General features: G+C 45.5%; 3 protein-coding genes across 3 annotated transcripts in view; 1 reads left to right on the top strand and 2 right to left on the bottom strand.

The window, feature by feature from the left end:
* Positions 1-488: 488 nt before the first annotated feature.
* Positions 489-4,521, top strand: rplp1 (ribosomal protein lateral stalk subunit P1). The gene is made up of 4 exons (XM_084166454.1): positions 489-704; positions 1,340-1,414; positions 1,869-1,971; positions 4,399-4,521. Exons 1-4 carry the CDS (start codon positions 633-635, stop codon positions 4,482-4,484), a joined length of 336 nt encoding a protein of 111 aa, XP_084022580.1. The 5' UTR covers positions 489-632; the 3' UTR covers positions 4,485-4,521.
* Positions 4,522-4,692: 171 nt separating this feature from the next.
* LOC311133035 (focal adhesion kinase 1-like) overlaps positions 4,693-27,212 on the bottom strand; it is a 123,803-nt gene continuing 101,283 nt past the window's right edge. The window contains exons 28-33 of the mRNA XM_084166455.1: positions 11,554-11,616; positions 10,728-10,773; positions 10,419-10,522; positions 6,966-7,121; positions 6,546-6,626; positions 4,693-6,386 (exon numbers count right to left, since the gene is read on the bottom strand). Coding sequence (XP_084022581.1) covers positions 6,168-6,386; positions 6,546-6,626; positions 6,966-7,121; positions 10,419-10,522; positions 10,728-10,773; positions 11,554-11,616 — 669 coding nt within the window. The 3' untranslated portion in view covers positions 4,693-6,167. The remainder of the gene's footprint in view (positions 6,387-6,545; positions 6,627-6,965; positions 7,122-10,418; positions 10,523-10,727; positions 10,774-11,553; positions 11,617-27,212) is intronic.
* LOC311131807 (focal adhesion kinase 1-like) lies at positions 17,079-27,033 on the bottom strand (the record flags this gene model as incomplete). The annotated part of the gene is made up of 12 exons (XM_084164938.1): positions 17,079-17,258; positions 17,432-17,570; positions 19,726-19,839; positions 22,414-22,618; positions 22,787-22,876; positions 23,320-23,420; positions 23,586-23,701; positions 24,319-24,419; positions 24,963-25,047; positions 25,256-25,353; positions 26,780-26,941; positions 27,030-27,033. 12 exons carry the CDS (start codon positions 27,031-27,033, stop codon positions 17,079-17,081), a joined length of 1,395 nt encoding a protein of 464 aa, XP_084021064.1.

Here is a 27,212-nt window from a genome sequence, read left to right as displayed (position 1 = left end):
ACACTACTGACTCTGGCTGTGTGTTGTAACCATGCTGTGCTCAGCATTCTCTGGCTGCTCTGAGAATGGATGACCTCATAGTATGGGGAAATTCAGACATAGCCTGGCTCCAGCACAATAGGCAACAAGTTCACTTAATATTTACAGTATATTTTATTTACCAAACGAATACAGCTCTCATATATATTGTTATATCTTGTTTGTATTTATATTGAATTACTGTGACAATGTTGTGCAGTAATAAAAGCTATTTCTTGTATTTATACGGCTTTGGCTGTGATAATGTTTTGTATTGTGTCAAATAACTGTGGTAAATGGGTTTGGTCCTATGTGAAGTGTATAAACAAAGATGAATCTTAAGTAAAAAATAAAAATAAAAATAAAGTTAGCTGGTTTTATGTTTGCTCTACAACTGGTAGTGATTTGCATTGACTCCTCCCATATAAATGACGTCTAACAATATATAAACTTATGTCCCGCCCTTTCTCATTCCCTTTCCGCTAAAATCTAAGTAGGAAGTCAACGTGCCTAAGGTGCTCGGTTCTTCTCTTGAAGCTAAGGCCCTGAATCCGGCGACTAGCACCACTAAAATTAGGCATCCGACCCCAAAACTATAACATCTACATAGAAAGATGGCATCTGTATCTGAACTCGCTTGTATTTACTCTGCCCTCATCCTCCACGATGATGAAGTCACCGTCACAGTAAGTCCCGCTTACAGTATCCGCTTAAAATGGTGCCTTGGCTGGCCTCTGTAGCTAACCAGGCATATTTGGAAGACTGGTTCTTATCTGTAGTGTCTAAGTGAATACGAAGTGATAGTACGCCAGTTTTACATAATTGCAGGTAGTTGTCCAAAATGATAGCTTACTAGCCGTCAATGTCACTAGCTAGCTAACATGCTATCAGTTAACGTTAGCTAACATGAGTTAGCTAGCCGGTTCCGCAGCCATCAGGAGTCTTCTAGTCTAGTCAACAATGTGCTGTTGCTGGAGCCATTGCTAATCTAGCACGCAAACTAGCTAACCCCGGTGCCTTAGTCAGTTATGTTTATGGAAAATTGCTAGCTAACCAACGTTGACTATTCGGCACATTATTTGCCCACACCTTGATATCTTCTTGGCGCTAACGTTAGCATGTTAACGCTGGTGAATGGTCACATGTGAATGCGATGAAGGCAGCCAACGTTGGCTGGGGTTTCTTCCCACTTTTGGCTTTTACCAGCAAACTTGTTTACTGACCTGATAAAGGCTAAACAACACCAGCCTGATGGTAGTTTTGTCTTCATGCTTGTAGAGGTCTGTGATGTGTATTCTAATCTTTCCCCATGTGTTTGCAGGAAGACAAACTGATGGCTCTCATCAAGGCTGCCAATGTGACTATTGAGCCTTTCTGGCCTAGTCTGTTCTCCAAGGTGAGTCTGAAGCCCTTTTCTCCAGCACCTTACACGCATACAACAGGGTTATGCCTTTGTAATTGGGGAAATCTGCTGCGGCTTTTTACATTAAAATTTTTTAGTTATCCATTTTTTATGTAACACTTATTTGTCTTAACTGTGTTGTTGGTTAAGGGCTTGTAAGTAAGCATTTCACTGTAAGGTCTACACCTGTTGTATTCGGTGCATGTGACAAATACAATTTCATTTCATCCTCTGGAGCTTCTCATTTATTCCTTCAGTGTCATCCACATATTCCTTCATATCAATGGTGTAAGACCTTCTACTAGGTTACTGTTGTGTGTGTGAACAGTTTTTTATCGAATGGTGATGCCACTTAGTTTCTTTCTTGGTGATGCTCTGACATGTGGTAGTCATTCATATGTAAAGGCTACATTGTCTGACCTTATCCTGCTTCCTGTATGTGTTACAGGCTCTGGCCAGCGTGGACATTGGCAGCCTGATCTGCAACGTGGGTGCCGGTGGAGGAGCTGCACCTGCTGCTGGAGGCGCCGCCCCTGCTGCAGAAGCACCAGGTAACAGAAGCCCTGTTCGGACGGGACTAGTATTACTAGAGCCGTTGGTTATGTAATTATTACCCCAGCATGTGCGTTATTCCAGAGAGATTCTCACAGCCTTAGTTTTTCCAAACCTCCCCTTGTAATTCATTAAAAAAATATATGTTTACTCATGACGGAAACCTGGAGGTTTTTATTCTAGGTGTGAATATATTAATGTCTAGACCATAATAAGCTACACTGATAACTCGTGCTTGGTTGCCAAATGTATAGGGGTCCCCATAATATTTAAATTGAGGAAGTGTGATCATAATCTTTATTTTAGCGATCCACTTTAGACGTCCCTCATGAAAATGCCCCCAATCCTGCTGTGAGCTTCTGAACAGCGCACTGCACTTGAGATGCGTTATGGATGGAAGTGAACTTGCCATTTCCAAAAAGTTAAGCTCAGTGGGGAATCGGGGATCCACATTTAGAGCCCAAGTCTCATTAAATAGGCCTAGGCGCAGTACCTTTTTTGCACATTTAATTAAACCAACGCATTTGGCGATTAACTTCAATTCATTAACACAATGTAGCTTTGTTGACGGGCCGCCCCAAGGTGGTAAGGGTAGGCAACAACACATGCCACGCTGATCCTCAACACTGGGGCCCCTCAGGGGTGCGTGATTAGTCCCCTCCTGTACTCCCTGTTCACCCACGACTGCGTGGCCAAACACAATTCCAACACCATCATTTAAGTTTGCTGACAACACAACAGTGGTAGGCCTGATCACCGACAACGATGAGAGAGCCTATAGGGAGGAGGTCAGAGACCTGGCCGTGTGGTGCCAGGACAACAACCTCTCCCTCAATGTGAGTAAGACAAAGGAGCTGATCGTGGACTACAGGAAAAGGCAGGCCGAACAGGCCCCCATTAACATTGACGGGGCTGTATTGGAGCGGGTCGAGAGTTTAAAGTTCCTTGGTGTCCACATCACCAACAAACTGTCATGGTCCAAACACCAAGACAGTCGTGAAGAGGGCACGATAACACCTTTTCCCCCTCAGGAGACTGAAAAGATTTGGCATGGGTCCCCAGATCCTCAAAAAGTTATAAAGCTGCACCATCGAGAGCATCCTGACCGGTTGCTTCATCGCCTGGTATGGCAACTGCTCGGCATCAGACCGTAAGGCGTTACAGAGCGTAGTGCGTACGGCCCAGTATATCACTGGTGCCAAGCTTCCTGCCATCCAGGACCTATATACTAGTCGGTGTCAGAGGAAGGCCCAAAAAATTGTCCGACTCCCGTCACCCAAGTCATAGGCTGTTCTCTCTGCTACTGCATGGCAAGCGGTACCGGAGCGCCAAGTCCTTAACAGCTTCTACCCCCAAGCCATAAGACTGCTAACTATACCTACATGTACAAATTACCTCGACTAACCTGTACCCCCTGTATATCGCCTCGTTATTATTTTGTTATATATATTTTTAAACTTTAGTTTATTTAGTCAATATTTTCTTAGCTCTTTCTTGAACTGCATTGTTGGTTAAGGGCTTGTAAGTAAGCATTTCACTGTAAGGTCTACACCTGTTATATTCGGAACATGTGACAAATAAAAGTAGATTTTTTTTTATACGTTTAGGCCATTCATATTAAATATATGCACAGCACTTGTTTTCTTGCTCAAACTGCGTGCAGCACCTGTCAAACTCTGTAATGTTACACTCCTGCCATGTAAAAATTGACATTGCAGATTTGGACGGGACTAAAGTTACATATGTGATTTGTGCTCGTGCACATAATCCGTTTTTCTCACACAGCCCACCTGCCCTTCTTCCGACACTAAAGCTGCAAGTTGGAAGCAAGACGCTTTTTCGTAGCAATTAAGTAGTAGATTCCCAAATGCCCAATAAAAATACAAGTCATTAAGCTGGAATTATGTAGTAATGCGAATAGGAAATGTTTGTTCACCAGTAGGCATGTCCCAGAACTCTGCTCATCACTACTCAATTTTAGTGCATGAAAAAGCACTTGAATTTGAATTGCCACTGTATGTGCGAACCCTGAGCATGGTCTCCATGTGAGCCCGCGCTTACTACTATCAGTGGTTTAAAAACTGACTCCCATGTGTGATCACTTCCTGTTACGCCCACGACAAGGATTCAGACCACCTCTGTTTCAAACATCTCTGGCGCCAGCAAGGCCGGAGATAGTGGCATGGTTTCCACTAGAGCACTGTCCGGATTTTCAGGGCATCAAGCAGTGACTGGTGTTTATCCCTTTCCCTTTATTTGCCCAATTTGTCTAATGGGTTTATTACACCTCATTTCTTGGCCTAAATCAGACATTATGGTAAAGTCAACTGCTTAGTGGTCATTTTTGTGAATTAAATTACAGTTTTAACTTGAAGGATATTTCTTGGTACGTGTACTGATGCCATACCTTGTTTCCTGCATTACAGCCAAGGAGGAGGAGAAGAAGAAGGAGGAGAAGGAGGAGTCCGAGGAGGGTTCCGATGACGACATGGGCTTCGGTCTTTTCGATTAAACCGGTTTTTGTAACAAATAAAATCAAAGAAACTGAACTGGCAATATTTGTAGTTTCCTTTGAGCACCTTTAATCCCATGATGCACTTATTGTACCAAACTGAATCCCCTGTGAGGAATGGGTTACCCTGAAGTCGTCTACACCTGTCTGAAAGTATGGCACGATATCACCCATTTTACAGCACACAAGGAAAACAAACACTTCTGAAGACAGAACGATACATTTTATTAGTTTAAGGAACTGTACAGGTTATTCTTCCTGAGAATAAGTTATACCCAAAACGAGCGGTTTGATGAGATTGTACACATGGTAGGGACATTAAGGCCTAACAGTCTGGAGAGGCAGAATCTGTAAAGCTGGGTCAAATGAAAGACTTGACGAACGGGACTACCTGAAGTTGTCGAATAAGCTTGTTTTCCGTTGCAGAATGTTTTGCTACGTGTGCCCTATTGAATACGACCCAGGTAAAGAAGCAGAAAGGTTTAACTTGGGGCTCTATTCAATCCGTATTGCGGAAGTTCAGCGTTACTGGGGCGGCAGCTGGCAAGTCGCTCTGGGTAAGTGTCTGCTAAATGACGTTAAATTGAAATTTAAAGTCAATGTTAGCACAGGCTGCATTCATAGTAAACACTGCATATGTCAGCTCAATCTGAAAATACCTTTACTATTCTGCAATCTTAACGCTTTATTGATACAGATTGAATAGAGCACCTGGTTTAAATATACAAAAACTGTTTCAGTGATAAGGGAATGGCTAGCAATGGGACAGTGTTTTTTACCATAGAACTGCCAAACTATTGGATGATTCAAATCATTTGGCACATGATAGTTCATCTTCACTGGAATTTAAATGCGCCTCCCCCTTATGACAAAAAATAAGCCCCTCGTAACATTTCAATCCCAGAAATGCAGAAAAATATATTGATTTGTATATTTACTGTTAACTTAAAAAGTGGCATGTGACATGTTTGATAAAGAAATATTTTTTTTATATTTTATTATTCACTGTCCAGAGGTGCCTGAGTCTATGTAAGAGGATGCCAAAATATATAATTCTAGTCGAGAGTGTTGGGAAGAGCATTATATGCTGTGATACTGTAGGACAGGGAAGGTAAGTGTTTAACACAGACATCCCAACCATTGATCTCAGAAACACAATGTTAACCATTGCCATATATAGATAGCTTGTAGTTCTTCAATGGTTCAGATGTTCCAGTTAGATTTTTATTATATTTCCACATCTGTGATAATTATTAGCCACCTGGAAGAAGAAGACGTCTGACGTAAGCTGAAATTCATCTCTGGATAAAAAAAACATTAGCACAAACGAGACGCAGCCAAATCTAATAAAACAAGAGTTTGTATGTAACTGATCTCAAAACATCCAAGGATCCTGGAGTGCAGCGACAGACAAAACAGAAGTCTATAAAAAGTTTTTAGGAAGGGGATGGAAGGGTGCGATCAGGTCGAGTGACCACTGTCTCTGTCCTGCAGTATCAGGAGCTCTGATCGAGGTGTGAACTGAGCAGTCTTGACTTGTGACATTGTGCGGTCTATGATTGCTATGGGAGCTGAAACCAACCAGCCCTATTTCCACAGCACCAGACTCCCTTCCACTCTGTTATATCCCTCTCCCTCCCCTCGGAGGTCTTCCATGCCCAGGGAGCTAGGAGCCGGAGGGGGCTAGTGTGATCCCCGGGACTGGGCATGGATCATCTTGAGCCGGGCCTGGTCGATGACGTCTAGCAGGTTCTTGGCATCCACTGCCAGGGCATGTGCGGCCGTCAGCATCTGTTTCTTGTAGTCCTGCTGCAGGCTGGTGAGGACGTACTGCTGGGCCAGCTTCATCTTGTTGATCAGCTCGGCCAGGTCAGAGTTCAAGAGCTTCTGGGCCATCTCAATCTGCAGATGAAGAGAAAGACAGGAGTTAAAGAAAACACAATAGACAACTGGCTTTCAGTGTTAGATGTTTTTTGAGGCAAGACATAACTTATTTTGTCCTCAGACACAATAGGACAACAGTCAGAGGCAATATCTTGATTTGTAATGAAGAGTTATCACCTCTCTGTGTGTGCTTGCTGGTAACACTGGTATGGTCTCGTCCACTGTGGCCAATAGGGTTCTCAAAGCTAGTCCCACCTCCTGTGGTAAAAAAAGAACCAGGATATCACTAATATAAAATAAAGATGCAATGGCTTAGAAATCAGTGTCCCTCGACAGGTGAAATAATATCCTCTTGAGGAATGATCACCAACATACAACATTAATAATCACGATGACGATGATTCAACAATAAACTTTGTCCTTCATCGTTCATTCATGTCCTCTCTAGCTCAGTTTGTAGGGCATGGCGCTTGCAAAAGCAGGACAGTGGGTTTGATTCCCGGGACCACCATTATGTAACAAATGTATCCACGAATGACTAAGTCACTTTGGATGAACGAGTCTGCTAAATGGCATATATTATTATTATAGCCTTACCTTGACCATAGGGACGTACTCCTCTGGAGGGGCTGGCTGGATCTTACTGGACATCTCTATAACAGCCTTGACCAGACCCGTCACATTCTCATACACCTTGTCGTTGGAGCGGTCCAAGTTGGCCGTGGGGGGAGGGCTGATCTCCTGAGGCTGGATCTACACACCACATAGATGAGGATGAGTTGGTCCACATACAACATAGTGAGGGAAGTGAATCTATCTCCTTCAAATAATTTGAGTGATTCTACGGTGAATCTATGATGATAAAATGTGTGATTATGCTGATCTAATGGGACCCAATTGAGTGTCGGTGTTCTAGAGAAAATAAGCTAGGTGATTTTGTCTGACTTGATTTTTGATGAGTGCACAACCAGAAGTGTCCCATCTATCCTATTCACTGGAACCACGAGGTGGCGTAAAGCTAAAATGGTTTTGTTTCTGTAACCACTAGCCGCCAGCAATTTATAGATTAATCATGTAGTTTACAAAGTGAACACTAGATGACAGTATTTGCCAGAATTCCTGTTGCTCGATTCACAATATGAGAGCATTCAATCTCTGAACATGGTTGTGAATGACGTGTGATGAATTGGACAACCCAAAACAGACAAGTAGACAAACACACACACGCATGCCACGGTCCAGAGAGGAGGCAGATTGTGGTGTACTATAATCTACTAAACTACAGTTAGTGATGGTAACTATGACTACACAGCCCAACATGCATCACACCATACCACAGGGAAGAGAGTCATCAATGGAGGCCTACATATATTTATTATTACTCCCACTAATTGATTTGACATTAGTACTATGACTGACAAAAGAGCCAATACAGTAATTTGGTCATTACTGAAATGACTGCCACTGAATACTAGGATGATTTGCTTTGTTTATGGGTTTAAGCCTCACTGGTTTTAGAACATGAGCCTGGATGAAGTGGCCTCATCCGGAGTAGTCGCCTCTAGACACTGATCTAAGACCAGTTTGTGTTGCCCCCTCTAATGGTTACGGTTAGGATTCAGGGAGAGTAAACTGATCTTAAGGCCAATGCCACTATCCACTCGGCTAAGAAGGTTTGATGACTCCTGTACAGTGGTAGAGAATGTGTTATTAGAGCGCTCCCTAGTGGTCAGACAGTAACTGACAAACACAGAGCTCTTACCCTCCAGGGCTAAAGGGCAACAACAGTAGGTTGGTGCAGAGGCAAAACAAGGGAGGGCGAGCGGGAGGGAGAGGGGGATGCAGGGAAAACAGAAGAGAGAGAAAGGATTAACACTGCAGAACAGAAGGCAAAAGGCAACGCATGCAATGCATCAACACAATACAAGCAGATAGGGTCGTGTTCATTAGGGCACACCGTTTTAAAACACTTAGCAATTGAAAAGTTCAGATAGTATCTCCTGTTTCGAGTGATAAAGTTCTGAGTGCTAGTTGGATGTTGCACTGAGAAAAATATCCAAATGCCTGAACTCTATGGTATTCGGAGTTGCTGTATTGTATTGTTCATCATAACGTTAGCTTTCGCTGGGCGAACTGAGTAGTGAGTCTAAAACCTTTGATCTAGCATTTGATCCAGGATCATGATTAAAAGACAGTGAGAAGGGAGCTTTGGATTTCACCGGATTCTGTCTTGTTAGGAAGGACTGTGTTTTCCTTGGGCTTCTCTATACTCCACTGTATTACAAGCCTCAGTGTTTTAATTAGGTTTTATTTTCAGAGCTAGAAGAAGAGAGGCCTCGCTAAGGGTCTCCTTTCAAACTGTCTGCCTGGAAAGTTATGAGAGAGAAAAAGCACTCTGTTCCAACAGTCTTCATTTCACTGGCTTCTCTCGAAATGGACGGTTGTTGCATAACTAGGATCCAAAATAAAAGCCCAGAAAGTGTGGTTTACCGTGGGGCTTTTTCTGGGCCAGCTTGGCAGCGTCTGTCTGGGTGGGGCTGTGTGGCAGAAAGGTTGTGACCCTGGCGGTGTAGGGGTGGATGGTGGGGTCAGGGTGGGATGATTTTCATCTAACCACCACCCCCCCCCCCCCCCCCCCCATTTTTTGGGACAGTCATTGTATATTTTAGATTCTCATGGACAAGCATGATGCTGGGTATGTATAGTGCATTCAGAAAGTATTCAGACCCCTTGACTTAATAAGGCTTTAACGTAACCAAATGTGGGAAAAGTCAAGGGGTCTGAATACTTTCCGAATGCACTGTACATGTAAGCGTATATGCTAGTGTGTTCTAAGTGCAGATAAGTGTATGCATGTGTGTCTTGTGTAAGTGTGTGTATCCACGTGTCTTTAGTGTGTATTTCTACATCTGTCCATGTCTCTAAGTACTATCTCTGTCAGAGAGATGGGCTTTGGGTTGGGCTAGCCTTGCTCTGTACTGTCTGAGACCTGGGAGGGAGTGAGTGAGAGAGCGAGAGAGAGGGAGAGAGCGAGCAAGAGAGAGAGAAGGAGGTAGAGCGAAAGAGAGAGCGAGCGAGAGGGAGAGCGAGTGAGAGAGAGGGCTTCAGAGCTGAGCTGATCTAGGAGCCCCATTCTGTTCTGTTGACTAGGAGCAACTTTACCCGCCTGGGCTCCTGGTGAACCAGGGGAAATACTGACATGTTTTCAGAGCTTTTCCGTCCAGATCCCCATCTGCTCTGAATCTGGCTATAGGTTCAAGTTCTCACAGCTCCTGAATGAACTGGGAGGACATATTTTATGTAAGAACTTATAAAAGGAACTTGTGATGGCCAGGTGAGAAATAGAAAGCATGCTTGAAACAGCTGCAGCAACTCATAGCAGTAAAAAGCACATGCATTGTCTCAATATTGAAGTAATGGTCTCTTTCTCATACAACGTCATGGTGGTGGTTCAGGCTCAGAGTTTTTCCCTGACCATGTGACCTAACCAGGAGAAACTATAGGCCCTGCAACTCCTAGGTATGAGTCATGTAGCCTGGTCCCAGATCTATTTGTGCCGTCTTGCCAACTCCTAGACGGCCTCCTATGGGAGTTGGCAAGATAGCACAAACAAATCTAGGACCAGGCTAAACCAAGCTATGGTTTGTGTAATGCTGACCCTGGTGTAAGACATTAAGACAGTGTTGTCTTGGTGATGTGTTGCTGTAACGGTGACCCTGGTGTAAGACATTAAGACAGTGTTGTCTTGGTGATGTGTTGCTGTAACGGTGACCCTGGTGTAAGACATTAAGACAGTGTTGTTTTGGTGATGTGTTGCTGTAACGGTGACCCTGGTGTAAGACATTAAGACAGTGTTGTCTTGGTGATGTGTTGCTGTAACGGTGACCCTGGTGTAAGATATTAAGACAGTGTTGTTTTGGTGATGTGTTGCTGTAACGGTGACCCTGGTGTAAGACATTAAGACAGTGTTGTCTTGGTGATGTATTGCTGTAACGGTGACCCTGGTGTAAGACATTAAGACAGTGTTGTCTTGGTGATGTGTTGCTGTACCTTGACCCCGTCGTTGTAGCTATCTACAGGGTTGAGGCTGGCCAGACTGCCTAGGTGGCTGGGGGCTCCAGGACGAGGAGGCTTCTTAGGAGGGGCCACATGCTCTGAGAGGAGAGAGAGAGAGGGAAGATAGTTAATGTTTGTGTGTGTGAGAGTGAGTGGAGAGCGAGAGAGAGTGTGTGTGTGTGAGAGAGAAAGAGTGTGAGACAGAGGACTGTCACTTTGTGATGTGTGAACAATATGTGAGTATCAGAACACACAGCAGATAGATAGTTCACATGTGACAGATTGTGCTGATGATGGTCTTACCTGGTTTCCCCAGTCCCACTGGTTGGTATATGTGTTGGTTTCCTGTCTGAGGGGAAAATAGAAACACAAACCAGTGATTAGAAAGGCACATTGTCACTTTTCTGGCTGGCTGAACGTGCTTTTCCAACAGCACTCAGGATTAGGGCTTCCCATGGCCCAGTCTGTGTGTTTGTGTGTGTTATTGTGGGCACTCTGTGGGTAGCAGCATTACATATCTCAGACCTTCTGAGGCACGCAGCCAAATACATCCATGTTTCACCCAGCTACATTTCTCCAGCTCCTCCCCAAAACCCTCTTCTTCTCTCTTTATTTTAACACACTCTGGTGTTTTCTTCTCCCCCTCGCATTCCGATGCTTCCTCTTCTTAGAGAAGAGACCCACTCAGCCCAGTAGAGTTCTGTAATTACTGTGTAAATGGGTTTGGTTGGTTTGTGGGGGCTCTACAGCTGACGCCTGTTTTTAAAGATTATCCAGCAGAGAGAGAGTGAGGATGGCACGAGAAACGCCTGGCTGTAGCCACAGTATAGTTCCCAACCTCCCTAGACCCTATACACTTCAGCGTAGGGGGACTGGGGTGGTTCAGATAAAGCACTGTGTCTAGCTAGCCACGACATGCAGTGCACTACTGAGGTCTACGCTATGAAACTCAGACAAACTGTATTTTGTATTATGATTGAAATGGAAAAACATAATAAATTAATTGGTTTATTGAAAAACAATATTTCCTGCTTGTGTGTGTGAGAGTGTGTGTGTGTGACAGTGTGCGTCCTGCTCCATCCCTCTGGGGGTATGAACCCAAACAAGCGGTGGGCCATGGGAAACTCACCGGCCCTTGGAGACTGCAGTCCTCCCGGTCAATGCTGCCCCGCGAGTTCCTGGATTCTGGCTTCTGACGAGAACACAGAACAGAGGGTCAGAGAACTAGCTAGCCACAGCTGACCCCCTTTTATAACCACAACCTCAAAGATTTAAACAACTATATTTATCAGTGAAACCATCGTTACAGTAGTCTTGAAATAGAATAATATAGAGTTTCTGTTTCTTACAAAATAACAAGATGAAATTACTGTTGAATTCTCTTTCGTGTTTTGTTCCATGAGAGAATAGAACTCACAATTCCATACGAAACTAAATCTGCTCTGTTATCCTGCTGTGCTTACCCTCATTCTTCTTTGACTACCTCAAAGATCGGAGCCTGCTACCAACGAACAATACCAAATCAACCAATCATCCATCCAGTTTCAAGCTAAACAAGATTTATGCAACCCTGACAAACCACACAGATACCCAGAAACACAGACACTGTAGTCCAGTGACAGAACTATTTGCATAGAAGAAATCCTCAAGAGTTTCAGCAGCATCTTGTCTAAACAACCTTCTAGGCAGCCAAGTACCACTAGTAAAAAATATCCACACAGAAAGCCACCAAGATGACCACCACCCCTTCCCAGCCATGATCTGTACCGGTTTTCCAAAGCAGGACTTGAAAAGGTGCATCCTCTGAGCCTGTGGAAGTGTGGCTGTGTGGAGAGCGGTGGTCCCATCGGCAGAGTGAGACAAGAAACAACCAGAGTTTTCTGTTGTTGCTGCTGGAGGAGGAAGGCTTAAACGTGCCTGACGGGTTCATGCAGAGACTGATCCCACAGCAGACTCCTCTTGCTCTGTGGCTCACACTGACTCCTCTCTCTCTCCCTCCCGTCCCTCACTCTCTCTCTCTCCCCCTCCCTCTCTCCCCCTCTCCCCACAGCAGACTCATTTTGCCCTGTGGCTCACACTGACTCCTCTCTCTCTCTCTCGATCCATCTCTCTCTCCCCCTCCCTCTCGCCCTCCTCCTCTCTCCCCCTCTCCCCACAGCAGACTCCTTTTGCTCTGTGGCTCACACTGACTCCTCTCTCTCCCTCCCCTGCCTCGCTCTCTCTCCTCCCTCTCTCCCTCCCTTGCCTCGCTCTCTCCCCTCCCTCTCTCCCTCCCTTGCCTCGCTCTCTCCCCTCCCTCTCTCCCTCCCTTGCCTCGCTCTCTCCCCTCGCTCTCTCCCTCCCCTCTCTCCCCCCCCCCCTCCCCTCCCCTCTCTCCCCTCTCCCCCCCCCCCCTCCCCTCCCCTCTCTCCCCTCTCTCCCTCCCTCTCCCCCCTCCCTCCCCTCCCCCCTCTCTCTCCCCCCTCCCCCCCTCCCTCCACCCCCTTTTCTCTCTCCCCCCTCCCCCCTCCCTCCAACTCACTCTAGCCAACTCCACTTCCTCCTTCCCTATCCCTCACTCACCACTTTCTTTTTCTATCATTTTTTTTCTCTCAGTTCTCAATCCTTATTTGTTTACAGGAACACATAGAAAAGGCATCATATGAACCTGTTATCACAACCAAATATTTCACACAAATCACATCCATACAGATAGACAGTGTAGCCATTTAACTTTCACCAAGGAAATACTAAGGAAGACTGTCAGTGCCGTCCGTTCGTCTGCCAGATCTGCCAAAAGGATCTTTATGACTGAGAAACAGCATGAACCCACCACAGGCTGAGTTTTCCACTCATCTTCCACAATATCTGCCGGCCAAATTAAACCGGCAGCATTAATGAAAGCTCTTATTCTGGCTGGCCGGGGCTGTGGAGAAACAGACGCAGTCCTCCAGAATTTCCAAAGGAAAGCCTTCTGAGAGGGAGAGGGATTGTCAAAGGGTGTGGAGGGACTGTCTGTCAACACAGTGGCTGGCTGCTCAAATACCATTACCGTTAAAGATCCCTTTAAACTCACCCTTTAAAACTATTTTAAGTCCTGTGCAATTGTCTTGTTAGACGTGACAACAACACAAACATTTCCAAGGTCCACAAATGTGATCCTTTATCAACATATTATTTATACGACTGGCTTTTTAAATGTATTGCTCAAACAATGTAGATGGCCTATTGTGGACATTAATCATATGATTGAAGAGTAAAAAGATAAGAAATAAAGTAAAGAGCAGGAAGGGCAGCACTGCTGTCATCTTTAACCATCACATAGTTCCTCTAGTCAGTCTAGCTCTACCCACACACAAAGAGTGAGAGAGAGAGGAGAGAGAGAGAGTAGGGGGAGAGAGAGAGAGAGAGAGAGAGAGAGAGAGAGAGAGAGAGAGAGAGAGAGAGAGAGAGAGAGAGAGAGAGAGAGAGAGAGAGTTCTAGAATGCTGCTGGCTGATCCATGCATTTCCCTCAGGAGGTGAGTCTGTGGTCACAGGTCTGTCTTCCCGCCTTAATTCACTGAATAAAAACAACAATGATCTGAATCTCCTCAGATCGTAGAAAAGTAAATAAACCGACCCAGAAGGGGGATGAGGGGCTGAAGGATGAAATGGTCGAGAAAACACCAGCCAGCATGACAATGTAATCAAATCCAGAAGTTTACTCCACTAAACAGTCAGTGGCAGACTGAATACAGATATGATGCTTTTGGGGCAGACTGACTGGATAACAGTTGAATAGATAGCTATAGCAATTACTTTACAGTCATTTAGTATTGACATTACATCTTAGGTAGAGAGAGTATGTTTCCTGGTCACAAGGATCAAGTGATGGACAATGGTGGTAGAATGATGTAGAGAGCATATGCTTGCTGTTAAGGAGTTAGTGTGGTTTAGTGGATGAAAGGTGTTGTTCCTAATGTAAAACCTCTACCAAATAAACAAAGGTGTGGTTAAGAGTATATTAGCTGGTTTCTTAGCATGATCGAGACAGAGAGCCAGTGCAGGGTGGAAGAAGGTACTGGGTGAATAAGGGTCTGTTACCAGGAAGCTATCTTCCTGCTCCAACCAGCGTCAAGTCTCTCTCTCCCTCCCTCCCTCTCTCGCGCTCTCTTTCTCCTTCTTGCTCTCCCTCTCTCATTCTCTCTCTCTTTCTCCCTCCCTCGCCCTCTCTACCGCTCTCTCTCTACCTCTCTCCCTCTCTCTCTACCTCCCTCTCTCTCTACCTCCCTCCCTCTCTCTCTACCTCCCTCCCTCTCTCTCTACCTCCCTCCCTCTCTCTCTACCTCCCTCCCTCCCTCTCTCTCTACCTCCCTCCCTCCCTCTCTCTCTACCTCCCTCCCTCCCTCTCTACCTCCCTCCCTCCCTCTCTCTCTACCTCCCTCTCTCTCTCTCTCTCCACCTCCCTCCCTCCCTCTCTACCTCTCTCTCTACCTCTCTACCTCTCTCTCTCTACTTCTCTACCTCTTTACCCCTCTCTCTCTACCTCCCTCCCTCTCTCTCTACCTCCCTCCCTCTCTCTCTACCTCCCTCCCTCCCTCTCTCTACCTCCCTCCCTCCCTCTCTCTCTACCTCCCTCTCTCTCTCTCTCTCTACCTCTCTCTCTACCTCTCTCTCTCTACTTCTCTACCTCTCTCTCTCTACCTCTCTCTCTCTACCTCTCTCTCTCTACCTCTCTCTCTCTACCTCTCTCTCTCTACCTCTCTCTCTCTACCTCCCTCCCTCTCTACCTCCCTCCCTCCCTCTCTACCTCCCTCCCTCTCGCTCTCTCTCTCCCTCCCTCTCCCTCTCTCTACCTCCCTCCCTCTCTCTACCTCCCTCCCTCTCTCTACCTCCCTCCCTCCCTCTCTACCTCCCTCCCTCTCTACCTCTCTACCTCCCTCCCTCCCTCTCTACAGTGGCTTGCGAAAGTATTCACCCCCCTTGGCATTTTTCCTATTTTGTTGCCTTACAACCTGGAATTAAAATAGATTTTTTGAGGGTTTTTATCATTTGATTTACACAACATGCCTACCACTTTGAAGATGCAAAATATTTTTTCTTGTGAAACAAACAAGAAATAAGACAAAAAAACAGAAAACTTGAGCGTGCATAACTATTCACCCCCCCAAAGTCAATACAATAGAGCCACCTTTTGCAGCAATTACAGCTGCAAGTCTCTTGGGGTATGTCTCTATAAGCTTGGCACATCTAGCCACTGGATTTTTGACCATTCTTCATGGCAAAACTGCTCCAGCTCCTTCAAGTTGGATGGGTTCCGCTGGTGTACAGCAATCTTTAAGTAATACCACAGATTCTCAATTGGATTGAGGTCTGACTTTGACTAGGCCATTCCAAGACATTTAAATGTTTCCCCTTAAACCACTCAAGTGTTGCTTTAGCAGTATGCCTTGGGTCATTGTCCTGCTGGAAGGTGAATCTCCGTCCCAGTCTCAAATCTCTGGAAGACTGAAACAGGTTTCCCTCCAGAATTTCCCTGTATTTAGCGCCATCCATCATTCCTTCAATTCTGACCAGTTTTCCCAGTCCCAGCCCATGAAAAAACATCCCCACAGCATGATGCTGCCACCACCATGCTTCACTGTGGGGATGGTGTTCTCAGGGTGATGAGAGGTGTTGGGTTTGCGCCAGACATAGCGTTTTCCTTGATGGCCAAAAAGCTCAATTTTAGTCTCATCTGACCAGAGTACCTTCTTCCATATGTTTGGGGAGTCTCCCACATGCCTTTTGGCGAACACCAAACGTGTTTGCTTATTTTTTTCTTTAAGCAATGTCTTTTTCTGGCCACTCTTCCGTAAAGCCCAGCTCTGTGGATTGTATGGCTTAAAGTTGGTACTATGGACAGATACTCCAATCTCCGCTGTGGAGCTTTGCAGCTCCTTCAGGGTTATCTTTAGTCTCTTTGTTGCCTGTCTGATTAATGCCCTCCTTGCCTGGTCCGTGAGTTTTGGTGGGCGGCCCTCTCTTGGCAGGTTTGTTGTGGTGACATATTCTTTCCATTTTTTAATAATGGATTTAATGGTGCTCCGTGGGATGTTCAAAGTTTCTGATATTTTTTTATAACCCAACCCTGATCTGTACTCCTCCACAACTTTGTCCCTGACCTGTTTGGATAGCTCCTTGGTCTTCATGGTGCCGCTTGCTTGGTGGTGCCCCTTACTTAGTGGTGTTGCAGACTCTGGGGCCTTTCAGAAGGGGTATATATATACTGAGATCATGTGACACTTAGTTTGCACACAGGTGGACTTTATTTAACTAATTATGTGGCTTCTGAAGGTAATTGGTTGCACCAGGTCTTATTTAGGGGCCTCATAGCAAAGTGGGTGAATACATATGCACGCACCACTTTTCCGTTATTTACTTTTTAGAATTTTTTGAAACAAGTAATTTTTTTCATTTCACTTTACCCAATTTGGACTATTTTGTGTATGTCCATTACATGAAATCCAAATAAAAATCTATTTAAATTACAGGTTGTAATGCAACAAAATAGGAAAAAACGCAGAGGGGTATGAATACTTTTGCAAGGCACTGTACCTCTCCTACTCTCTCCCTCCCTCCCTCCCTCCCCCTCTCTCTCTCTACCTCTCCTACTCTCCCTCTTGCTCTCGTTCTCTCTCTCCTTCTCCCCCCTCTCAGGATGGTGTGTGTGAGAAAGTAGTTGGTGAATAATGGTCCGTTACCAGGAAGCACTCCTCCTGCTCCAACCAGCGCTGGTCCTCCTCCATCTGCTGCTGCTGTATCATCAGCCTCTCCTCCATCAGGTGGGGGGGCAGCGCCTGGCCCAGACCACGCATGTCCAACGCACCTCCATCCTGAGAAAGGGAGGGAGATATTGCATTAGTATTTAGCCATGTCTGCGATTGCTACAGATGTACCAAGCTCAGACAATAGCTGATGAAATTCAGAATTCCCCCTGTATACAATTGGCAGAAGCACATAGTAAAAAGAGTCTACATATATATTTGGGTGGAGCTCTATCTCTCACCTCCATGTTGGGGGACCACATGGGGACGTCCCCTGGCCGGTGGTGGTTCCAGGGCTCATGGGGGTCCAGGACACCGGCCTGGGAAGGGTAACCTCCACTGGGCATAGTAGGCATGCCGTGAGGGGCCAGGGTACCCAACCTGGATATGGTAGGACAGACGACAGGTGAAAAGCCCATTTTGTTTGGAGAGAGGATTATGATGATACCAAAGCCTTGTCTGTGAGGCAAGGCTGTTCATCATATAGCATTGGGCCCCAGTTAGCATTTCAGGGTACAGGGAAACACTTCGCTTGCAGTATAATGCAATAACTAATTATTGACCCCCAGACACAAAGACCTCTGGGACTAAAAGTATGAGCCTGAATGTGACATGTCACCATTAGCACTGGCTGATAAGCATCTTAATAATAACTGACCTGATCATAAAATAAAAACTTTAAATATGCATACTGATACTCAAAATGCCTTTTAAAGACCCCGAAGCGATAACAACAGAATTTGAGAGTGGATTTTTCAGCAGATGGAATCTGCCTTAAGTCAACAATGCCAGCAGTTGACTTAAGCGCTACAGGAAATGCCTGCTGTCAGCTATGTTTTATGGGCAGCTGAAGTGCTGCAAAATAACTTAGTTTGGGAAGATATTATTTCTCGTTCTCACTGCATTCAGAAAGGGGGAAGCCGGGCACCTCTCCATCAATTCACTTTTGGCTTCAAGCACCCTTTCACAGTTTTACCCAAAAGCATAGAGTTGAGCACTTTCTCTGCCTTCACGCATCAATCCACTAGCAAGTAGAAACAAAACCACATTTACTAAACCAGTATTGCCAGTACCTGATTATCAATACAAATGATATAATGGTAATACCATAGAAATAGAACAGACTTGGAAACTAGGCGTCCCATTTCTAATTCTATAGGTAATACACAGTAGCTGTGGTAAAAGTGTTAGTATAGTACAGTAGTATAGTACAGTAGTATAGAAGTATAGTACAGTAGAACAGTACAGTAGTATAGTACAGTACCTGGTAATGGTTGAGCTGCCCAGCATGCTGAGGGCTGGGGTAGAATCCTTCACTAGACCGAGGCTGGGGTAACCAGGTCTGCTAGGCTGCACAGGGAGGGGAGAGAGATCATACTGTAAGTAGCCTGAAGAACACATTGGATATTTAGACCTCCTGCAGTGTGTGATCACCATCTATCGGACAGGGAGCACTAGTTCCTAAAATTAGTAATTTAGTCTATCTGTGCCTAAAGATATCTAAGGTAAACATCTCAGAAATGTCATATTATACCCCTAGGGCAGGGGTAGGGTTAGGGAGGGTTCTAATTTTAGGTGGGGGGGGGGGGGGGGGGGTGGGGGTTAGGGTAAGGGAGGGATCTTACTTTAGGGGTGGGGGGTTAGGGAGGGCTCTTACTTTAGGTGGGGGTTAGGGAGGGTTCTTACTTTAGTGGGGTTAGGTTCTTACTTTAGGGGGGTTAGGGAGGGCTCTTACTTTAGGGGGGGGTTAGGGTTAGGGAGGGTTCTTACTTTAGGGGGTTTAGGGAGGGCTCTTACTTTAGGGGGGGGGGGGGGTTAGGGTTAGGGAGGGTTCTTACTTTGGGGGGGGGGGGTTAGGGTTAGGGAGGGTTCTTACTTTAGGGGAGGTTAGGGGAGGGCTCTTACTTTAGGGGGGGTTAGGGAGGGCTCTTACTTTAGGGGGAGGGAGTTAGGGTTAGGGAGGGGTTCTTACTTTAGGGGGAGGGGTTAGGGTTAGGGAGGGTTCTTACTTTAGGGGGGGTTAGGGTTAGGGAGGGTTCTTACTTTAGGGGGAGTTAGGGTTAGGGAGGGTTCTTACTTTAGGGGGAGTTAGAGTTAGGGAGGGTTCTTACTTTAGGGGGGGGGTAGGGAGGGCTCTTACGTTAGGGGGGGTTGGGGTTAGGAGGGTTCTTACTTTAGGGGGGGGTTAGGGTTAGGGATGGTTCTTACTTTGGGGGGTTAGGGTTAGGGAGGGTTCTTACTTTAGGGGGGGTTAGGGTTAGGGAGGGTTCTTACTTTAGGGGGGGTAGGAGGGCTCTTACGTTAGGGGGGGTTGGGTTAGGGAGTGTTCTTACTTTAGGGGGGTTAGGGTTAGGGAGGGTTCTTACTTTGGGGGGTTAGGGTTAGGGAGGGTTCTTACTTTAGGGGGGGTTAGGGTTAGGGAGGGCTCTTACTTTAGGGGGGTAGGGTTAGGGTCAGGAGGGTACTTACTTTAGCTGGGGTTAGGGTTGTGGAGGTTTCTTACTATGGGGGGATTAGGTTTAGAGAGGGTTCTTACTTTAGGGGGGGGGCTTCGTCGGAGCCCCCTGAGTCCCAGGACACAGTGACCTGACGTCTCATCTCCATCCTTAGTCTCTCCTCCTGCTGGGCCTTCTCCTCCTCTAGGATAGTACTGCAGGGAACACACATACACACACACAACAAACAGGTTAGCATACACAGCTAACTGCAGGGAACACACATACACACAACAGGTTAGCATACACAGCTAACTGCAGGGAACACACACACACACACAACAGGTTAGCATACACAGCTAACTGCAGGGAACACACACACACACACACAACAGGTTAGCATACACAGCTAACTGCAGGGAACACACATACACACAACAAACAGGTTAGCATACACAGCTAACTGCAGGGAACACACACACACACAACAGGTTAGCATACACAGCTAACTACAGGGAACACACACACACAACAGTTTAGCACACTTAACATTTATAAAAAAGACTGAACATTTCAACAAAATCATCTAAATTACTGTAGCCTGAAATACAATCATGTTCCTATCACAGACGAGCTGCATTGCAGATGTGATTTTGTTTGTTTGTTGGGCAAATTGATTATCTGTATCCGTTGCCAGGTTCCCAAATCCATCCATGAATCCATTAATGTCATCATCCGATCATCCATCATTCGATCCTACATCCAATTTAGCTTACAGGGAAAACGCTCATCCCCCAAGGTTTATGCCTCTGAGAGCCCATCCAAACACACCAGAACACAGATGAACCATCAGCTCCCTGGTCACATCCCCAGGCCTGCAGCGGAGGTGTGTGAGAGTCTAGCAGCAGCCTGGTAAATCCTGTACTGTTTTGCTAAACTCTCTTTATCAGAGCCAGCTAGCTCCAGCTCAACCCCTCCACCTCCACTAGCTTCCCTCTCCTTCCTCCCTCTGCCTTGGACAGCCTGTTGTGGTTGGCCCCCGGCCAGAAAGCTTATCAGCCAGCCGCCACTGGACTGGACTGACTGGGAAGTATGACGCTGTGGAACTAAATATCAGGGTCGTATTCATTACGGCACAACATAGCAAAACGTTTCACAACGTAATGCAAAAACAGTGTTTCTTTTTGGACAAGTTCAGGTAGTCTGTCCCTGTTTCACTCAGTTTTCTTCCGTTTGGTGCCTAATGAATGCGTCCCAGGGTTTGGCTAGAGGAGAGGCGATCGTAAGGAAGTGCTGTCCTTAAGACACACTATGAATGCCTTCACAGTGGTAGTAAAACTTGGTGTAGCTTACTCTTTGGCCCTTAATTGGTCAAAAACCGCAACAGACAAAGTGGGTATCCCAGGAGCCTTGACGGGTGCTCACTGGAATCTCTGCTGCCCTGTGTTTCCTTTCTCTCCCGGTGCATTATGGATCTAAGGGCTGTGCGTTACTATGGGCTAGACTAGAGACAATGGGCTGTTCACACACTGTACCCAAGAGCTCAAAATGGAGCATGAACAGTCACACTCATGATGGCTCACACAGACGCACACACACACGCAACCAGCACAGACGCAACCAGCACACACGCACACACACACGCAACCAGCACACACGCAACCAGCACACACACGCGCACACACACACAACCTGCACACACACGTCAGACCCTTCTTCGTACAGTGCAATAAATCCAGTGACAGGGTAACTATCACCCAAACACAGCAAAGACTTTGGATACTGGTAGCTTAGCGGTTTAAGAGCGTTGGGCCAGTAACCGAAAGGCTGCTGATATCGAATCCCTGAGCCGGCAAGGTGGAAAAATCTGCCGTTCTGCCCTTGAGCAAAGGCATTTAAACCCCAACAACTGCTCCCCAGGCGCCGTGGATTAAGGCATCCCACTGCACCTCTCTGATTCAGAGGGGTTGAGTTAAATGCGGAAGACACATTTCGGTTGAATGCATTCTGTTGTGCTACTGACTAGGTATCCCCTTTCCCTACAGACAACCAACCACATAGTCCTCTACCTCTGTCTCTCCCAAAACATACCCACTGCTCAACATAGGGCTGTGGGGACTGTGCTGAATATGGGTCCAATGGCATGGGAACTATTATCTAGTAGGGACACATGAGTCACAGTTCAGTGAGTCTAAAGTTAACAGGAAAGAGAGTGGCTCACATCCTTTAGGGCTTTATCTATGGACAGACAGACATTTTTACCTACTAAGGCAAATGGCCCATGGGATGCGTAGGCAATAAATCCACCACACAAGGGCTGCATCCCAAATGGGACCATAGGGCTCCGGTCAAAAGTAGTGCGCTATATAGGGAATAGGGTGCCATTTGGGACGCAGTCGAGGACTACCCACAGTAATTTACCCACACACACCATCTCCTGTGGCTTTGCTTCAGTTAGACTAAAATATATACTACATACATCACACTTTATCCAGCTACCATGGATTTGACTGATATAGATAGACCATTGAAGTGCATTGTGTGCTGATAATTGATAGTCTCTATTGGGAATATGGCATCAACCTGTTGCCTCTTATGTGGACTACAACTTAAGTAGCTGAGACCACACTGTTTCCAAACTTTACTGAAGTGTCCTATACTTTAATACATGAAACAGTGACCTCTTGAGTAGCAATGTTGAACATCATTCTTCCAGAGTTATAAAGGAGGGAAAACGTATGTAAAAGAACACTGGCATGACCTGAACTTCTCCCCTCAGGGTTACTGACCTGAGCTGGGTTTTGAGCTCTGTGAAGCGGGGTCTCTTGCTGGGGTCGTAGGCCCAGCACTTGGTCATCAGGCTGTAAAGGGTGGGGGGACAGTTGTGGGGCATGGCCAGACGCTCTCCGTTCTCTATCCGCCCGATGACATCATTGTTCTTTACCCCCTGGAAGGGCTTGATACCGTACATGAGGATTTCCCACATACACACACCTGGAGGGGAGGGGAAAGACTGTTAGGACAGGCTCTAGATATAACACCACAGACAGACAGAAACAAACACATACAGACGCACGCGCATACACACGCACACACACACACACACACACACACACACGAGTTGATCGCTAGATGAGCGTTATTTGTAGCTGCCAAACTCACCAAACATCCACACATCGCTGGCTGAGGTAAAGCGTCTGAAGTTGATGGACTCTGGAGCCATCCATTTGATTGGCAGTTTCCCTTTGGAAGCTGAAAAACCAGTTGAGCAATAGAGACAGTCAAATGCATCAACTCATCTACAAGTGATTTCATCATATGTACCCTATTTTGTTCCATGTTGTTGTTGTGTTAGTCTGATCAGTTGTAAGCGCTTACAAGCATCAACATTTGGAGTAGGGTGAAGTTTCCCCTAGACGCTGATCTTGGGTCAGTTTTGCATTTCCCACACTAATGGTTAAGGTTAGGATTGGTGGAGGAGAAGCTGATCCTAGATTTGTACCAAGGGGAAACTTCAGCCTGCAATACCTTTCACAACCACCAGATGGTGGTAAAATATCAGCCTGGAATCCCGTACATTTGTACCATAGACTTAGATAGACATTGCATCATTGTATCTGACCCATTATGGCACTGCCCATGCTAAAACAGGCTTTTAGGCACTAGAATCCTCTATCTCTCTCTATGGTTTGTACCTTTGTAGTAGGAGCTGTCCTCCATGTAGCGGGAGAGGCCAAAGTCTCCCAGCATCACACAGTCTGTGGAAGACACTAGCACATTCCTGGCAGCAATGTCCCTGAGGAGATACACGCATACATATACACAATGAGTAGGAATCCTGGAAAACCTGAGGATTTTGACAGCCTGGCACCAAAAAATATATTAGAAAGTGTCAAAAACGTCATTTTATATTGTCTCTGTAAACCTAAATAACGGCTGTTAAAGTGGGTCATGGTCTTACCTATGAACAAAGCGTTTGCTCTCCAGGTAGGCCAAGGCTGTGCTGAGCTGGTGGGAGAACAGGATCAACGTTGACAGGTCCAGGTTGTACTTCCTTACTTGTAAAAAGGACCTCAACTGGAAGAGATGAAAACATCGATAAGATACAAGATATCCTCTTTGTTATGACAGTGGTAGAGGGATGACAGCAGGAATGATAGTGTTTTGACAGAGATAGAGGGATGACAGCAGGAATGATAGTGTTTTGACAGAGATAGAGGGATGACAGCAGGAATGATAGTGTTTTGACAGAAATATAGGGATGACAGCAGGAATGATAGTGTTTTGACAGAGATAGAGGGATGACAGTAGGAATGATAGTGTTTTGACAGAGATAGAGGGATGGCAGCAGGAATTATAGTGTTTTGACAGAGATAGAGGGATGGCAGCAGGAATTATAGTGTTTTGACAGAGATAGAGGGATGACAGCAGGAATTATAGTGTTTTGACAGAGATAGAGGGATGACAGCAGGAATGATAGAGTGTTTTGACAGAGATAGAGGGATGACAGCAGGAATGATAGAGGACACTTTGGCCCCGTTTCCAAATGTGTTCTTGCGTTCTGTGTTCTCCCATTTATTACAAGAATGACAAGAACTCCAATAACACCTTTGCAATACATACTGTAGGTATTGATCCAAACATACTTTGTGTTTGAATGGCTCAGTGCCAACCTAACCTCCAGGTCGCCTCACCTCTCCCATCGTGCACAGCTCCATGATGATCCACACTGGGTTTTCTGTGATCACACCGATTAGCTTCACTATGTGGGGGTGGTCGAACTGACGCATGGTCACTGAGGAACACACACATCAATGGGGTGTGAGGATTTCACAGAACAGTTTAGAACTAAAGAGAAAAGAGAGAAAAGGCTCCCTGGGATAGGTCTAACACATGGGGGCTCAAACGCCTCTGTTCAAACACTGTCAATAGTTGAGTCCCAAATAAAATAAAATAAAATGTTATTTGTCACATGCGCCGAATACAACAGGTCACCTTACAGTGAAATGCTTACTTACAAGCCCTTAACCAACAATGCAGTTTTAAGAAAAATAAGTGTTAAGTAAACAATAGATAAGTACAAAATAAAAGCAGTAAAATAACAGTAAAATAACAGTAGCGAGGCTATATACAGGGGGTAACGAACGGTACAGTCAAATGGCATCCTATTCTCTACTTAGTGCACTCCCTCAACAGTCTGTGAACCGTGTAAACCCAATGAGCAAAGCAACCTGAGACTACCATCAGGCAGCGTGTGTGTGTACATGGCAACCAGCAGCAGCTGCAGTCATCATCAGGCCCATTACAGTGACGCAGCACAACATCTGAGCACACTCACGTGCTTCCTGAAGGAACTTCTCGCGCACGCTGTCCGACGTGCAGTTCTTGCATGTTTTAATGGCCACGTTTAGAGTGGGATTCTCCTGTAAGAGAAATTTGAGAAAATATTGGATTAGTTTGTGTGCATTACTGGTAGTGGACAATATCATGACAATTTTGACCATAAATAAGAGGCCAGATGTGTTTAGGTAGACAGTAACCTAAACAGAATTGAAAGGAACACGTGAGGACTGAGGGTGATAGGGGAGATGCTTTGGCTGCATTTAGCCAGACAGTTGCAGTACTATTTACCGGGCTGTTGTAGACTCCCTGGTGGACGTCTCCAAACTGTCCCTCTCCGATGCAGCGTCCCAGCTCTATCCTGTCTCTCTGGATCTCATAGTCCCTGGCTGGGGAGGGAGAGATAACTCCTGTTAGTTCCACTGACTCTCATAGTCCCTGGCTGGGGAGGGAGAGATAACTCCTGTTAGTTACACTGACTCTCATAGTCCCTGGCTGGGGAGGGATAGATAACTCCTGTTAGTTACACTGACTCTTATAGTCCCTGGCTGGGGAGGGATAGATAACTCCTGTTAGTTACACTGACTCTCATAGTCCCTGGCTGGGGAGGGATAGATAACTCCTGTTAGTTACACTGACTCTTATAGTCCCTGGCTGGGGAGGGAGAGATAACTCCTGTTAGTTACACTGACTCTTATAGTCCCTGGCTGGGGAGGGAGAGATAACTCCTGTTAGTTACACTGACTCTCATAGTCCCTGGCTGGGGAGGGAGAGATAACTCCTGTTAGTTACACTGACTCTCATAGTCCCTGGCTGGGGAGGGAGAGATAACTCCTGTTAGTTACACTGACTCTCATAGTCCCTGGCTGGGGAGGGAGAGATAACTCCTGTTAGTTACACTGACTCTTACAGGGAAAATGACTCACCAATAAGATGATCTGTGTGTGTGTGTGTTGATGAGGCCTTTTTTGGTTGTTAATAATAACAGCAAGAAGCCTTGGCTGTATTTTCACTGCAGTAGACGGTAATACTGTATGAAATACTGTATATATCTGTATAAGGCAATTCACACCCACCACCAGGCAATGACATACACACTGCAACAGAAAATGATCAGGCTGTGGTGATGTCAACAGACATAGTCCTCAATATATTTGGTTCCTCCCTGTGCATTTGAAATTACAACAGGCTACCACTTTGGTTTGATGGACTGTATCCATTTTAGTAATTTACCAGACCCTCTTATCCAATTAAGATGAATGCACAATTTCTCTTCAGACAGACACATAACAAAAAAATTATAAATGGAATATCACAACAAAACATTCAAGCAATGGTGAAATTAAAGAAAAACCAAGGAAGAAACACATCAACATGAAAAATAAATAAATAAGCCAATTGAACAATCACTATTGAAGACGCTTTCAACTCTGGTACTGAATGGATGAGATTGCTTCATCTCACAGCTAGCGAGATATTTTACTTGGGTTCAGCAAACAGTATTAAAGTGATAGTTCACTTCAAATTCAACGTTTTTCAAGGGTTTGAATGGATTGAAAAATACCAGTTCCCTCTAAGCTGATGAAATGAAACAATTCCTATCCATTTGGGATGGAGGCGTATGGATGAATCTGAAAAGTCTGGCAAACTTTGATTTTAGAGGGAATTGAATTGATTTTAAGATGACCAGTAGGTTACTAAACTTATGAAATACCTCCAGTAGAAGAGTTGAATGAGCCGTTCTAGTACAGTACACAAGAACAATTACAGACATAAAAAACAGAGAGACAAACAGATCGAGAGAGGCAGCGTTACCTTCGTCTACTCCATAGCTCACTGCTGGGCGGTTAGGATAAAGAGAGGTGGCTTTTAGAAACCATTCGCAACAGAACAGGACAAACACACACAGAAGAAAGTAAGACGAAGGGGAATAGATGTTATGTGGCTTTAAAATAACCAACTTCTGAGTGCACAAAGCTAGGTGTCAATGGGGAAAAACAGGTTATCCTGTAGAACAAGAATATGTGCTAGAAAGCTACACGTGTTACATTAGATATCTCCTTACACATGTTGAAGCTTTTGTATGTCAAAACTTGATCATCTATAAATGGATAATGTGTTGTTATCTAAGGCTGCCTCAGATGGCACCCTATTCTAATTCCTATTGGCCCTGGTCAGAAGTAGTGTACTAAACAGGGAATAGGGTGCCATTTGGGACTCAAAACTATTTCTTGGGTATAGACCCAGT

Source organism: Coregonus lavaretus (genome assembly GCF_964263955.1).
Source record: "Coregonus lavaretus genome assembly, chromosome: 7".
In the NCBI taxonomy this organism is placed as follows: domain Eukaryota; kingdom Metazoa; phylum Chordata; class Actinopteri; order Salmoniformes; family Salmonidae; genus Coregonus; species Coregonus lavaretus.
Note: the sequence above shows the minus strand (reverse complement) of the source record. Positions and strands in the feature narration are given on the sequence as shown.

What these genes read in the sequence shown, in the direction of transcription:
- rplp1 (XM_084166454.1), top strand. Translation starts at nt 633, where the DNA reads ATGGCATCTGTATCTGAACTCGCTTGTATTTACTCTGCCCTCATCCTC. An exon ending in ATGATGAAGTCACCGTCACA is followed by an intron (nt 705 to 1,339) that starts GTAAGTCCCGCT and finishes ATGTGTTTGCAG; the next exon opens with GAAGACAAACTGATGGCTCT. An exon ending in GGCCTAGTCTGTTCTCCAAG is followed by an intron (nt 1,415 to 1,868) that starts GTGAGTCTGAAG and finishes TATGTGTTACAG; the next exon opens with GCTCTGGCCAGCGTGGACAT.